This window comes from Talpa europaea (genome assembly GCF_964194135.1).
Source record: "Talpa europaea genome assembly, chromosome: 9".
In the NCBI taxonomy this organism is placed as follows: Eukaryota; Metazoa; Chordata; class Mammalia; order Eulipotyphla; family Talpidae; genus Talpa; species Talpa europaea.
The window spans coordinates 9,058,013-9,073,382 of record NC_140076.1 but is presented as its reverse complement, the minus strand read 5'-3'; the positions used below and the strand labels follow the sequence as shown (position 1 = coordinate 9,073,382).

The following is a 15,370-nucleotide window of genomic DNA, read 5'->3' as shown; positions in this document are numbered from 1 at the left end:
TATGTGGCCATCTCTGGACCTGTGACATCACTGATTTATCTTCTTGAGAGGACACACTGCTCTTGTCTGGTTCCTTGTTTGACCGACTGGGCATTGCCTCCCTCTCTCTGCTAGACTGAAAACTGTACGCATGAGAGAAGGGATATTCCATCTCAGGGCCTGGAACTCTGTAGATGTTCCAAAATTACACGCAGAATGGACGGATGAATGAACAACACTGCAAGAGCATGTCCTTGGAGCTACAACGTGCCCTCGCGTGCAGCCACTCGGCTCGTCCCTCGGGGCTTATGCATCTGGGCCTGAGTCCCAAGCTTGCTCTCCGCCCCCAGAGCTCAGTGACTTGGCCTCCTTGAGAGGAAAAGGGCAGGAACTGCCAGGTGGAGGGGCAGGGCAGGAGGGACAGATAAAAACCCGGGGTTGGGATCAGGCAGGGCAGGGATCCACTCCCTGGACCCATCCTTGTTGGCTGTGTCACTTCTAGAAAGTCATGTCACCTGTCTGAGCTTTAATTTCCTTACCTGTGAAATAGATCGAGAAACATCCAGTCACAGGGTTCTTACAAATCTCAACATGAGAGCGTGGTGGGACGTCCTGGGGGAGCACCATGGGTGCTTGACATGACAAGCACCATGGACGCTTGACATGTCTCCTGGGGGAGACATGACAGCCCCCATCCCCATCCCCATCCCCCCACTCCCACCGTGCCTCCCGGAGGCGTCACAACAAGCTCAACCCAGAGTCCAGCACAGCCACCTGGGCCTGTTCTCACCTCTCTAAGGAGCTAGGCCATGGTGCCTGACATCACCACCACAGGTTACCGCTGAAGAACACCATCTACCCCCATTTTTTGTGTGCGGGAAGCTGCCACCGAGCAACAACAAGACCCAGCCCACTAGCAGCAGGAAGCCGGGACAGGAGCTGGACACTGGCCTGCTCTGCTACAGGCACGGCCTCCAGGAGAAGGCGGAGGGCTCAGCCACATCGGCTCCACTCACCTGCAGGCTGAGGCCCCGGGAGGAGAAGGCAGGGATGCAGCAAGCCAGGAGCGGACACCAGAACGGGGCTTTGCTCTTCTTGTCCTCATCTGGACAGAGCCAGCCCGGCTGGTTCTCTTCCCCTGCGGCAAAAGGAAGGAGGTGGGTGACGAGGTCAGGTCAGGGGGACCGAGAGGGCAGCAAGTTGCCCTATGAGACCAGGGAGCCGCTGCAGGTCCTGGGTCCCAGCCAGGGAGTCAGGAAATCTAAGGTTTGAGTCCCGGCTTGACCACCCAGCTCCTGAGCAACCCTGGGCCAGTCACCCCAACTCTCTGAGCCTTTATTTCTTCACCTATAAAATAGGGACAATAAAAATGCCTTCGTCTTATGGCTGTTATGAGGATCCAGTGGCAGAATCAATGGGGGAAAGTCTCAAAAAAACATTAAGACACTGAATTGAGACCTGGCCTGGGACCCTGACCTTCCAGAGACGGAGAGGACGGAGGCTACTGCAGCACGCCCTGCTGCCTCACCCCTGTGTGATGACAGGGAAGCGGAGATGCTCCTGCTTCCTTCCTGGCTACCCTGAAACCTCAGCGGGCACTGCCTCCAGGTCCCCCGTTCGGCCGGGCATCTTCAGGGACCTGTTACCAGTGCAGACACCAGGCGAGCCCAGACCCCTGGACTCCATTGGGCACTAAGCCACGTTTCCAAGGTGGTTCACTCATGTGGGCCAAGGGCCCCATGTCGCCACATCAGAGCCCACCTGAACACCCTCACTGTGGTGGCCCCTTCGCTCAGGAGCCAGCTGAAGACCCTGCATTTCCCGCACCCCCTTCACCACAACCTGGCAGCGCTGTGTTCCTTATTGACAGCTCCGACCCATTCACCTCTGGACTGTAAGCCCGGGCCACAGGGGTCTGGGCTGCCTTGCTCACTGCTGTCTCCCCGGGCCCCAGCACACTGCTGGCACAGTAAGTGCTCAGCGAACATGGGCTGAAAGGATGAATGAGTGGGTGAATGGGAGAGTGAGCAAACCGCCCTCTCTCCCGAGGGATTCTCCCTGCCAAGGAGCCTGTCCTTTGCTCCACATAACCACAGCCTTACTGGGAGACTGATGGCAGGGGCAGGGCAGGGACAGGGACAGGGCAGGGTAGGGCAGGGGTAGGGCAGGGACAGGGCAGGGCAGGGTAGGGCAGGGGTAGGGCAGGGACAGGGCAGGGCAGGGTAGGGCAGGGGTAGGGCAGGGACAGTGCAGGGTAGGGCAGGGGTAGGGCAGGGACAGTGCAGGGTAGGGCAGGGGTAGGGTAGGGCAGGGCAGGGTAGGGCAGGGCAGGGTAGGGCAGGGGTAGGGCAGGGACAGTGCAGGGTAGGGCAGGGACAGGGCAGGGACAGTGCAGGGTAGGGCAGGGGTAGGGCAGGGACAGTGCAGGGTAGGGCAGGGACAGGGCAGGGACAGTGCAGGGTAGGGCAGGGGTAGGGCAGGGACAGGGCAGGGCAGGGGCAGGGCAGGGCCCCACTAAGATGCTTCCATATGCCCTGCAGGCTCACACCGAGTGCTGCAGGCCTGTTCCCTGGCTTCGCTGTCACAATAACCAAGCACAGTAAGACTAACAGTTGCCAGTTTATGAACAAGACTGACACTCGGGGATTAAGTGGGTGCATGGCCAGGTGGTGAAGCCCAGACGGGGACAATGGTCTGTCTGACTCAGAGGCTAGGTCTTTAGCCTAAACCCTGTGATCTTCCCACAGATGCTTCCGGCACAACTGACCCTGGCTGAGGGGACACTGGATGACCCCCAAGAGCCATGGGTGCTGGACAGGGCGCCCCAGGAGAGGAGGCCACTTATAGAATGACATCAAACTGAGGTTCTGGAGATTTGGAGGTGGGAGGAGAGGTCACCGGTGAGCAGCCATTATGGCAGCCCTCCCACCACCCACACAGCACTTGGTGGCACAGGGAACACAGCTGCACACCTGCTCACCTAAGGAGGAAAGGTCAGCTTAGCCCACAAGTGCCCACTGGTCACTGACCCATCTCCCCACTCTAACTTCTGCCCCCTACAGTCACACTTACCCCCAGCAGCCAGACCCCCCCCCCCCGTCCCGCTACCCTTCCTCCAGGTCCTGCTCTTCCCCTCCTTAAGAAGGTCCATGGAGTCCAGCTCCACTTGGGATAAAACTGGAACTTTTCCAGAGGGCTGCAGGATGCTTCCTCCCTCCTAGCCTCATTCTAGGTGTTCCCTCTGCCTGGAACGCCGTCCTCTGCTCTCTCCAAGGCCGCCCCTCTCCTGCCAGAGGTGCACGTTAAGCATGCACCTTCTGGCGTGGACATGACTGACCCCCCCACCCCCCATCTCCCTGTCTCAGCCCCACTGTATGTCTGGCTCTTACCATCATTACAGCTCTGCTATGGGCTTGTCTCCCTCCCCGGATGTGTGATCATTTCATGTGTGTCCATGTGTGCTCTGTGCACATGTGTACGCATGTATCCGCCTGTGCATCTGCATTGCCTTATACATGTGCGCTGTGTGCATGTGTGTGCATTATGTGTGCCTTGTGTGAGTGCACATGTGTGCATGTGTGGTGTGCCTATGTGAGCATGTTTCTTGTGTGTATACACATTGTGTGTGAATGTGTGCTTCGTGCGTTGTGTACATGTGCCTTGTGTGTGGGTACTGTGTGCATGTGTGTGTACAGTGTGTGTGCCTCTTCTGTGATGGTGTGTGCATGTGTGTGTGCATGTGTGCACATGTGTGTGTGCACATGCACCCATGGACTCCCTGCTACACCCATATTTCATGAAGGCAAAAACCTCCCCAACATCTACTCCACACCCCTCACACAGGGCTGGACCCACAACAGCCCACACATGCGTAGCATGAACAACAACTTTTCCTGGAGTCTCATTTTCAGGATTTGTCAAATGGGTACGGCCACCGTGACTCACTTTCATGCAAGAGAGAAGGGTGGACATGAGCGAGGACCAGTCGCCAGAAGAGCAGTCCCCACACCTGCACCCAGAGAACACTGGAGAAATGCCATTGCCGGAGAGGGGAAAACAGGGGTCCCTGAAGGAGGACAGAGCCTGGTTCCATAGGAAGAAGACACCGTAGAGAGAGTCTGTGCAACAGAACCGTCCTATCAACAACGCTTTGCTATGCTCTAAAAAATATCACGAGTGGCAATCATGGTAACAATAAAAGAGAGAGCAGGAGGGGACTGTGGAAGGGCTGGTGTGTTTGTGGCTCAGATTGTGGCGATGGTCTAACAGGTGTGCACGTATCTCCAAACTCACCACGTTGTGCGCACTAAACACACACAGCTCCCGTGCTCCAATCGTACATCAACAAAGGGGCTTTTAAAAAAATGTCATTGCCACCAGCCAGTCGCGGCAAGCGGTGCTGGAAGGAGATGGCAGGTCCAGATGCTCCTGAGAGCTGAGACCTTCGTGGACATCAGGCATTGCCACGTGAGCAGGGGTGGCAGAAGTGCGGCCCCTCCTGCGGGCAGAGCTCACTCCCCAGTCGGGCCCACGAGGCCTGGAGACAGTCCTGAGACCTGGTTCCCACCTCAGAGGAGAGGCCGGTGGGGGAAGGACAACTCCAGACAGGCGTCACCTCACAGAAGGACCCTCGTGCAGCAGACCCACGCCACACCGTGCCCGGCAGCGCTCACAACCCCAGCTCCCTGCCAGCAGCTTCCCTCGGGCACTAGCCGTGAGCTAACCCCGCCCCCATCGCCATGGTGCCCCCAGCTCACTCCCCTTCCTCGCTTTCCTCTCCAGGCACCCACAGCCCATCAAGTCCCAGCAATGTATTATTATATATATTTTTAATGATCTGACCTTCTCCTTCCAGATGGTGCCTTCCTGACTGCAATTGGGAACGTTAAAAGAAAATGGAGTTGTTTCTCCCCATCTGCCGCTGCCATTGTTCCCATCACAAAACCAGAGCGGCGGAGACCAAATTAGAAGGCTGTTGCCACTGAAAATTGAAAGCCCGCTTGGGATAAGTCACATTAGGAGCTGCTATCAACGGCAAAGTCGTGATTTCCAGCTGACATTAACTGGGGGCTTATTTAGCACCCGACTATGTTTGCCAGCACCCACAAAACACAAGGGCACCCCACAGGACCAGGGTGTAGGCCATGACCCCTTCAGCTCCCCACCCCCCAGAACCCTCAGAACAGCCCTGCTGGCCACAGAGGCTGATGCCACAAATCCCAACTCAGCTCCCAACTTGCTGGGTGATGCTGAGCCGCACACCTAACATCTCAGCGCCGCTGCCAACCATTAGCGGTGCAAGCTCTGGAGAGAATATGCTCTACCATGCCCAGCACACACCAGCGCCCACAGCCACCAATGCACCACCATGGGGCCACCTCTCCAGCCCCTCCTGAGCCTCCCCAACGCCTCCTGCATGGGGGGTCAGCGCCCTGCCTTCCCCACCACAGCTGCCCAGTGGACAGTCCAGGCTGCTCTTCTCTATCTTCCTCAAATAAAGGCTCCCTCTACCCCCACACCACAGGGCCACTGTGGGCCACAGACACCAAGGCTGGCAGGACTCAGCAGGGGTCTTCTCCAAACACCCCGCTCATGCAGAGAGAGACACTAGTGTCCAGGGAGGCCAAGAGAGCAACCACGGTCACTCCATGGGGGTAAAACTCCCACGAGGTCCCAAGGCCAATGCCTTCAGCCCTCTTAGAGGACAGACCCCTGCGAGGGCTCTAGCAGGTCCCCAAGTCCACCTCCAGATGGCTGCAAAAAAGAGGACGAAGGTGAGAAGTCCATGCAGACCCCAGGATCAGCTAGGACTCCATCACCAGGGCCACACGAGGTGAGCCGGGGTAACGAGGGCTGGAAATGAACCACATCAGAGGCGGCGGCCACATGGACATGTCCCGTGAATGTGACACTGGCCCACAGTCTGCCAGCCCAGATTGTCTGGGGAGGTGTGAACGGGGAGGCCATGCGGAGAGGCCCGCAGGTGGTGGAATGTAAGGATCAGGTCTGCAGAGCTACGACAGTTTGGGGACACCCAGAAAGGGAGCCCCAGTCACCCCGAGCCTTGCCTATCCCTCCTGGGGAACTTCCATCTGCAGCTCTTCCTGGGGCCTTGATAAACGGGAAACTAATTGGTAGAGAGAGACAGGAGGGACTCAGCCTGTGTGGCCTTAACAACCGCAGCCCCACCTGGGAGCTGCAGGCCCCTGTCCTGTCCTTGTTGCTTCTCCCATGTATCGGGCCCTGACTGTCTCCCCGTATGCTCACAGGAACCCGTGAAGGAGGCACTGGTATTCCCCCCACTTTCTGATGGCAATTCAAAAGGCATCTAGAGGTTTAATGTCCTGCCCAGGGTGACAGAGCTGGGAACTGCACCCAGGCAGTCTGGCCCCATGTCACTAAGGACTGAGACCCCAAAAGGCAACAGGGGGAGTCGCCCATGGGAAGGAGCCTGCCTTTTCCGGACCACCTGGCACAGGGGTGAGAACTGGGTCCTCAGATTCCCCAGGAACCCCCTGCCCTGCCATGGGGCAGAACTGACCCCCCTGGGCCCTAGGCACCCCCACTCCATCCCTCGCCGGACTCCATCTACAGTGGATCATGACCTCGGCACACTCTAGTCAGAGAGTGAGGCAGACACAGACACACACAAAAAAAAATTAAAGGAAGAACATCCTTTGTGAATAAATGTTTTTCAGATATTCTATTTCCAAAGGGCTCCTATCATCCGCTCCCCCCAACCAGGCACTGCAGATAAAAAAACAAACTGGCAAAATAAAAGGAACAAATTATTCAAGCCCCAGGGGAACCCCGGCATTCAAATAAGATTTCAAATGACTCTCCTTCCATTAAAACTTTGCAGCAGTGAAAGTGCGTAGAGATGAGGCGGCTGAGAACTGGGATGCCCACGCCAGTCAGCTCCGGTCCCTCCCACGCCGAGCCCCGCCAGCAAAGTGTCTGCTTCCAACGGGAGACTGACCTGGCTTTACAGCAGGTGTGCAAACAGGACTGGACCCTGGCCAGAGACGCAGTGCCCGTGGGCAGGGATGGAGCCTTTCATCTTTCCTTGGGCCAGAATGCCCGGCAAACTCTGCTGGGGCCCCCAGCGATAGCCTTAATGTAAATTCCTTCTTCCACCCTCCCCGGGCCCCCTGGTCACCCAGAAACATTCAGTGGAGGCCTGTGCAACATCAGCAATGATCTAAAGAGAAGCCTCTGACCCCGGCTCCTCCAGAGTCACAACCCCCCCACTTCCATACCTGCTCCCCTGGCTCCCTCTCTGAGCGGCAGCCAGAATGATCCACTTAAATGGAAACCAGGTTGTGACATCATCTGGATCTGAGCTAAACCAAAGGCTTCCCCTCATGTCCAAACACTGCACAAATCTCACCTTTGCTTTCTGGAAAAACTCCCCCAGCTTCCATCTATCTGCTTCTCTCCCCCATTCATCAATTCTGGCTACCTCAGGACCTTTGCACTTGCTGTGGCAAAGCTTGGGTCCCTGTGCCCAGCTCTCTGCATGGCTTCAGATGTCACCTCCTCAGAGGCCTTCCCTGATAGCTGTCCACTCAAGGCTCGGGGATGGTCACATCACCCAGCTCCACCCCCTTGACAGCACCCCTACTATAGATTACCCCTCATGTGCCATCTGTCTGCTCCTCGCTGAAATTTCTTTGAGATCAGGGATCCTTCTGGATTCACCATTGCTCCATTCCCCTCTGTCTAGAAGTACTGCAGAGATTCAGTAAACAGCTTTTTAATTGATGAAAACCAGTGGTAGAAGTCCTGGCTTTTTTCCAGAAATGCCTTAAAACCAATTGGAAATGTATACTTATCTATAAAAACATCATGCCAGAAACAAAAACCAAAAATGAAACTAAGAATATGTGCCGGCTATTAGCTGAAATCAGTAAAGGGGAATGTAGCACATGGCGCGTGGGGCTAAGCACTCCGACCGGGAAGGATCGGGGCCTTTCATCAATTCAAAAAAAAGCACAAATCAGGTAATTATCACTTAACAATGTGGCTGAGTAGACAGGAAGCCAACTCGGGGAGCAGCGTGTGCAGGGACCCGGCCCCCTCCTGCTGGGTGAGCTCAGATAAGTCCCCGGCCAGAACACTCAGCTGTTCACAGCAGCCCTGCCTCTTCGGACTACTGTGCATGGGAAATGAAACAGTGTGTAAAACACTCAGAAGGTGCTCGCCGCGCCGAAGTCGCTGTAAATGCTTCTTGTGTGTCGCTATTGTTATTACGGGCACCAAGGAGAGAAAAAACGCAGACAAGTCCTTGGCTGAGAGTCAGTTTAGTCCAAGCTGCATCATTTTTTGGTAACAGCTTTACTGAGCTATAATTTAGGTGCCGTGAAACCCACTCTTCTAAAAGTGACTTTGCAGGTTTCTTACACTTCCAGAGGCAACCGCACCACGCTCTAGCTTCAGAACACCACATCACGCACCAAAAAGCCCTCTGCAGTTGCACTGCATCACCCCATCCCCTGGAAACACTAATTTCGTACCTGTCAACTCCTGCCATTTTACAGATGGGGAAACTAAGGCTCAGAGAGGTGATGTGACTTTTCCAAGAGCCTCAGGATTCAGCAGCCTGGTCCCCACTGGTTCTCCACCTCCCCCTCCAGCTCAGAAGCCCCCCTGGCCCACCCCACGGGCACACTCAGCAGCGCCCACCCCCAGGCGCCCTCCCTAGAGCTTTACTCACGGAGTCCAATCTTAGCTAAATGCAACCTGTTGACCCAGGAGATCTTGCTCAGGGGGTTGGGGGTAATGAAGACGACCATGAAGCTGATGGGACGACCAGACCTGTGGTGAGAGGGCGAGGGTGAGCACCAGAACAAGAGCCCAGCCCCCCCCCCAACCCCCACCCCTGGGCATGCCCCAGCTCTGCCCTGGACACAGCCAGGTCAGCTCAGAGCACTGAGCATGGCCAGTGAGGTGGGGCCCAGCCAAGCCCCTGGCTCTGGGGGAGGAGGCCCTTCCCCCGCCATGACCCCAGGAGAGAGGTACCTCCCCAGCCCGGCCCAGGTGCCTTGCAAAGCCAGAGCAGGTTGGCCCAGCGGCTGTGACACAACGGGCCTTTTCGGGGCCCCACCCGGCCTGTTCTCGCAGGCTCCTGCACACCCGAGCAGGGTCCTCAGTGGGCCTATTCCCAGCACCTGGCCCCCAGCCATCGTTCAGTAAATGTTTGCTGAAGGGACACACGAATGAATGAAGAGATGAACGAGGGCGTGGAGCACGGGCTTGGGGTTGCGGGAGCATCAGCAAGACCCCTCCCCATCCATGCTGGCTGAGAGCCAAGGTTGCCATGCACTCCATGGCCACCCGCTGAGGCTGCACTGAGCACCAGGCCCTCTCTGGGCATTCGGGATGGGCAGAGCAGAGGCAGAGGTTGGTGAAAGGAGACAGGGCTGGCACCAAGGCACAGCCTGGTCTGATGTGAGTGAAAAGGACACAGACAAATGAAACCGACCAATAGCAGCGGATCCTGTCAGAGCACTGGGCCTCCCCAGGTGGGATCGGCCCATTTGTTCATTCATTCATTCATTCATTCACATGAGACCTACTCCATGCCACGTGCTGTGCTGGGCAAGGCGCTCGGTGTGTCCACGCCCACTGCCGTCAGAGCAATGCTGGTGTGGAGCCCTGACGCCAGGCACCCCTCTCTGAACCCTCCCCTCCGCCGGCGCCCCCTCCTCTTACTTGTCGGGTTTCCCAGGAAGCAGGAGCCGGAGGCGGCACTTGTTGGCCGAGTGGATCTCCTCCTCCTTCACCCGCATGAGCCTCTGCAGGGCCAGGCACCAGTCCTGAGCCACAGTCATGTTCAGGTTCTAGGGTTGAGGAGGCCAATGAGGTCACATAGCCTGCCAGCCCCCCAAAGCCACCCCAGGTCCTAGAGAAGCCAGGTACCCGGCAAAGGTCGCAGGGAGCTTCGGGGAGGCAGCCTGTACCCCTCGCCCAGCCACAAGCAGAAGGATGACTCCCCACCGTCCAAGCTGAAGCCAGGTTTTCCCACCCTTGGTTCAGACCTCCACCTGACAGCCCTAATTTGAGAGGGTAGCCCCTCTTCAGCCTTGGGCAATGCCCAAAAAGGGGCTGCAAGACCGGCTGTGCAGAGGACAAAAACAATTCCCAACAAATCACGCAACCTGGCCCCCTTCCCCCCAAACCTGAAGATCCCTCGGTGCAACCCAGAGTGCTAGCTGCTGCTGCTGCTCAGGGGACCTCAGAAGCCAGGGGCACATTGGGGGACTGGGCACAGAGAGACACCCCCAATGCTGCCTACCAAGTATGGGCACCACCCTGGAGCCCAGCAAGGTACGGTCGGGCCACACACCTGGTAGGTCCCATGTAGAGTGCTGATGAGGAGGGTGATCTGCTCCACCACCGCCAGGTCCTTCTGCAGGTCCTGCAGCTCCTGGAAGAGGCGTGGAGGTCCAAAGTACACCTTGTCTGGGCAGAGAAGAAACCCAACTCAGCCTCAGGGTGGGGCGCCCACAGGAACCCACTTGCTGCAAAAACAAAGGGTGGCCCTGGGATGGGCAGTAGAGTGACAGAAGGAAAGCTTCCTGGCTCCTGCCCTGCAGAGTGCCCCGCCCGCTGGTGAGGACAGACTTGACACGGGCAAAGTCTACCACCTGGGATTCTGGCCACACTCAGCCCATTCAGAGGGTGACAGGTGGCCGGGAACTGGCCCCACTGTGCCTGAGAGCACAGAGAAGACCTCATGGGGCCAGGCAGCGGGCAGCACTGGCAAAAGGAAGAACGACATGTCCAAAGGCACTGTGGCTAGAGGAAGTCCACGAATCGAAGTCCACAAGTAGGTTCCAAAGAACCTACTGAGTGCCAGGTTCTATTCCAAGTGTTGGAGAGACAGCCATAAACAAGATGGGGTTCCTGCTCTTATGGAGCTTATGAGTTAGGGGTGCTGGGGGCAGTCAATTGACAACTGCAGATGGTGAAAGGTACTGGAGAAAAAGACGACGTCAGGACAAAGGGACAGGGAGTGATGGGAGTGAGGACACCGAGATTTCTGGTGATGATACATACGAAGGTGGGGGCCTTATCTTGGGCTTTCATTGAGATGATCATCTGACTCACATGGGCACATCCTGAGCCACCCGACGTGGCGACGTAAAGCCAAGCCGGCTGCGCGGCGTCGGCTTCCACGACCTCCTGTTCTCAGCGGCCACCTGCATGGCCGCCAGGTAAGGAGCAGGGAGCAAGGTGGGCGCGGGAGGCGAGGGACATGCTCACACCAAGGAGAGGGCAAAGAAGGGCCCTGCAGCCCCCCAAGTGGGGTGAGCTGGCTGGGAACTCGGGTGACCCTGAGGTACTCCGAGGAGGAACTAGGGGCGCAGAGAGCTCCAAATGCCCAGTCCCGTGAAAGGGCCACATCCATATTGGGAGCAATTTGGTTCCAGCACCACAGCATCATCCATCACATTAAATTAATGCTGTTGATTTGAATTTTATTGTTTCGTTGCTTCATTTTTATTCCATTTGTGACTTTGTTTTGGTTTTATAGTTGTTCGAGGGATATAAACATAAGGAGCTTATTACACCTAGTCTTATATTTGCACATATTTGAATAACAATATAATAAAAAATCATTCAAGGCCAGCTGGGGTTCAACCAGAATTCCTTTTTTCCCCTTTAAAGGGGTCTGGCAGTACATCGCTGGATTTGAGGAACATGGCCCAGGGTAGACAGTCGTTGAAGGGGTTCCCAGACAAGGGCTGCATTGCTGGGGGGATAGGGAGTGGGGCTGGGGCTGAAGGTGCCTTCCAGAGAGGTACTTGGGGCTGAGGACCCTTGGTGGGGGTGCTTCTGTGAACAGTGACTGGGGAACACACAGCAGTCTGTGCTGCCTCAGGGATCCTGGGGACAGACACTCAGCACCTGGGAGCGGGCGCAGGGACCCCTCCAAGGTGCTTACTCCCACAGAGGTTCCAGAAGTCCAAGCTCCCCATGGGGTGGTGGAGACAGAGCCGTGACCCACAGTGGGGAGCGAGGGAGGGCCTCACAGAACCCCTGCAATTAGCACCTCGCATCCATTCAGCAAAGGTCTACTAGCACAGGAGGTGCCGGGCTCCAGGCAAGGGCTCCGGTCACCAGGAAGGTAGGTGCAAACACAGCAGGGCCCTGCGCCCAGGACAGGCGCCTGCCCAGGTGAGGCCAGGAGAGGTTTCCCTGAGGAAGAGCCAACATAAGTCAGGACACACCGACAGAAACCAGAAGGCAGAGAGCACTCTGGGAAAGCACAGAAACTGGAAGAAGGTCCAGGGCAAGAGGGAGCAAGTGGCCAAGCCAGGGCTGAGGGGCAGAGTGAGCCGAGGTGGGTGGTCATGGGCACCCCCAGGAAGACCCTGGACTTTATCCTGAGAGTGCTGGGGAGCCACTGGCAGACTTGGGGTGGGAGATCTGACCTGCATTTTAAAGAGTTGGCTCTGGGGGAGGGAGGAGGGTGGGCAGGAAGGGGGCAGAGGAGGAGCCAGCCAGGAAGCTACTGCAGCAGCACCAGGCCTGGAAGAGGTGGTCACCCTGAGGTCCTTGTCTCCTGACAGTCTGAGGGATGGTCACGACAGAGAAGGACGGTCCAGGGAGAATCAGACAGCCCTGAGCCTGATCCTCGAGGGTTCAGGGGGCAGGGCAAGTGTCACCTGGTTCCCTCACTGTACAGAGTGGTAAACTGAGGCACAGAAAGGTGGCAACACAGGAGGTAGGCGGAGGTCAGGCAGTGAGTTTTCTGACTCAACCAGGTGCGGGGGGGGGGGGGGTATGTGTATGTGTGTGTGCCTGTTTGTGTGTGTGTGTGTGTGTGTGTGCACGTTCGGGGTGATGTGGGTGGGTACTCACTCTGGGCCTGGGCGGTGGCCGTGGCCTTCTTGGCGCCGGCGTGCTGGATGAGCACGTTGTCCTTGTCGTAGGAGCCGCCCTCCTGGCCGACCTCCACCACCTGCACCTGGGGCAGCGCCGTGTTCCACTTCACCACGTACTTGGGCCCCAGGGGCACCAGGCTGCTGATCTCCAGCTGGCCCCTGCCGGGACAGGGAGTTCAAGGCCCTGGGACGAGGTCTGGTGAGCCTGTCGACAGCACCCTGGCCCCAGAGCAAACCCAGAGCACCGGGCTGGGCACGCCAGCTTAGCCAGGCCCCTTGCAGCCCAAGCATAAGATCTCAGGCCAAACCAAGCCAGGGCAGCTATCGGTGAGGCAGAAGCACCAGGGTCCCAGCCCCAGTCCAGACCCACATGCCATGGGCCCCCAAGCCCCTACCTGTGGTTGGCAGGCCTGAGGAAAGACAAGAAGGAAGGGAGGTCATTACTGTTCCTGCGCGACATGTACAGAGCCTGTGGCCTGCTGGGGACCAGGCAGCAGAGCGGAGGGACAGACGGCCCCTCAGAGGAGCCACGGCAGCAGGGGCCAGGGTGGGCCGCAGAGACCACACGGAGGGCCTTCTCTTGGACTGGGCATTGGCCTTCTGTGAGGCCCACAGGGCCCTGCTGGGAAGCTCGTGTTATCCCAGACAAGGACGCTGATGCGCAAACAGGTCACATGCCTACCGCAGCTCACCCCACTGATCCCAGGTGCCTGGGGGATGACGGGACTTACAAAGTAGAGTGATTCCATGAGTAAGTGAATTCCTGACTGAATGAGGGAGTGTGTGAGAGAGAACATGAGTGAACTGAGTAAAGGGTATGTGGCTGATTGAATTAGGGACTGAACAAGCGAGTGACTGGACTAGTGAGTGGATGATGAGTGGCTGATTGACCACTGAACGAGTGACTGACTGAATGAGTGAGCAAGAAGCGAGGTCCCACAGATCGGGAAAGAGGCCTCCTTGCCTAAGTCTTGACCAGGGCTAGGCCTTGTCCAGAGCTGTGAACTGGCACAAAGGAAGGGCCCAGTAGATGACTGATGGATGACAGGCAGGTGGGCAGGTGGAGGCAGAGCAAGCCCTGCTCCTCCCCTTCCAGGATACGTGAGCCACAACCCCAGCAAACCCCCAAATCCATGCACGGAAAGGCACCGGCTGACTCCAGGAGGGGGTCTGAGCCGGGCTCCAGAGGCAGCCCCCCGTGTTCCAGCACGGCAGGCAGTGGGGCGAGTCAGGCTGAGATTAGCACCTGAACACAGTGACCATTTAGAGCCCGGTCATTGGAGCCATATCGCTGTTTTTATCGTCCTTCTCTGTCCTTCATTTTCATGACATGCTACTAAACATAGAGCGCAGGGCCCTCCACGAGTGCGTGAGAGCCTGGCCGGAAAGACCCCAGCCAGAGGTCACGCGGTCAAGTGGCCCCGGGCGTGAAGACCCAGAATGCTGGATCTTCAAATTTTCAAGAAAGTGCCTCAGTCCTGGGGGAACTCCTTCTTTGAGCCAAACCACAGATTTCCAGAGGCCTGGAGGCGCCATGGGCCCCACATCCGCAGGCTCTGGGCTCAAGAACCGAGCTCATCCCACCAGGGCTGCAACCTTTCGGGCATAGCCTGGCACCCGTTCCAGGCACATCCACGACCTCTGACCCAGAACGGGGAAGCCCGCAACGCCCTGGGCTGCGGGGAAGGGCAAAGACTTGGCTGGAGGGAAAAGCCCCAAGCAAGGGTGACAGGGACTTGGGGCAGACACAGAAAGAGCCTCTGGAATTTCAACATGGTCCGAGCTCAGGCAGCCGCCTGGGTAAAGAGCTGAGTCCAGAACAGTCCACGCTGCACAGTGGGCAGCTGTTGGGCCAAGGGCCTGGGGGTATCCCCCGTGATCTTGCAGGACCTTCCAGCTCTGGGGACCTCAGGCAGAGCAGGCCCAGAGGGAAGGGAGAGGAAGCTGGACGTGGGACCCCCTCACAGAGGGGCCAGCCAGGGGCTAGGACGGGACAGGGAGGGTCCGGGGGGGGGGGGCGAGGCCAGACCACTCACTTGAAGTTGATGTTGGCACAGACCAGCATGTCGTTGAGCAGGAAGACCCTGCGCTCCTTGGACTTGATGAGCTGTCCTCGGTCTCCATACACCGTCTCCGTCAGCGTCTCACACAGGAGCAGCTGCCGCTGGCCTGAGGTCAACAGCTGGGGAGGGGGACAGGGCAAGGTCAGCGCCAGAATCCTCCCCCATACACAAAGGGGATGAAGGCTGGAGAGGGGGGCGGGCTGAGGCAGGCGACAGGGTACTGGATAGGGCAGGGGAGGTAGACGCCAAGGAACCCCGTTTGGGTAGTCTGACTGCCCTCTCAGCTCAGAAGCCAGCTTCCCTCGAAGATGAGCCAGCCCTGCCTGCCCTGTGGCTGTCCCACAGGACTGGCACCTCCCACAACACAGTCCTGGTGTCACAGACACGTGGCCTTTGTCTTATGGGAAGGTTTTTAAATCCTAACACAGTTTTCTT

The 15,370-nt window shown here is 57.7% G+C and overlaps 1 protein-coding gene across 6 annotated transcripts in view; it reads right to left on the bottom strand.

The window, feature by feature from the left end:
• Window positions 1–15,370, bottom strand: part of ARHGEF10L (Rho guanine nucleotide exchange factor 10 like) — a gene marked incomplete at both ends in the record, with an annotated part of 86,860 nt that overhangs the window by 30,517 nt on the left and 40,973 nt on the right. For 3 of the 6 annotated variants that reach the window (XM_084242129.1, XM_084242131.1, XM_084242132.1), the window contains 7 exons: window positions 996–1,117; window positions 8,696–8,796; window positions 9,694–9,821; window positions 10,328–10,443; window positions 12,850–13,031; window positions 13,268–13,282; window positions 14,909–15,054. In XM_084242129.1, the coding sequence (XP_084098255.1) occupies window positions 996–1,117; window positions 8,696–8,796; window positions 9,694–9,821; window positions 10,328–10,443; window positions 12,850–13,031; window positions 13,268–13,282; window positions 14,909–15,054 (810 nt within the window). The remainder of the gene's footprint in view (window positions 1–995; window positions 1,118–8,695; window positions 8,797–9,693; window positions 9,822–10,327; window positions 10,444–12,849; window positions 13,032–13,267; window positions 13,283–14,908; window positions 15,055–15,370) is intronic. The other 3 variants (XM_084242128.1, XM_084242130.1, XM_084242133.1) reach the window with 1 other exon arrangement.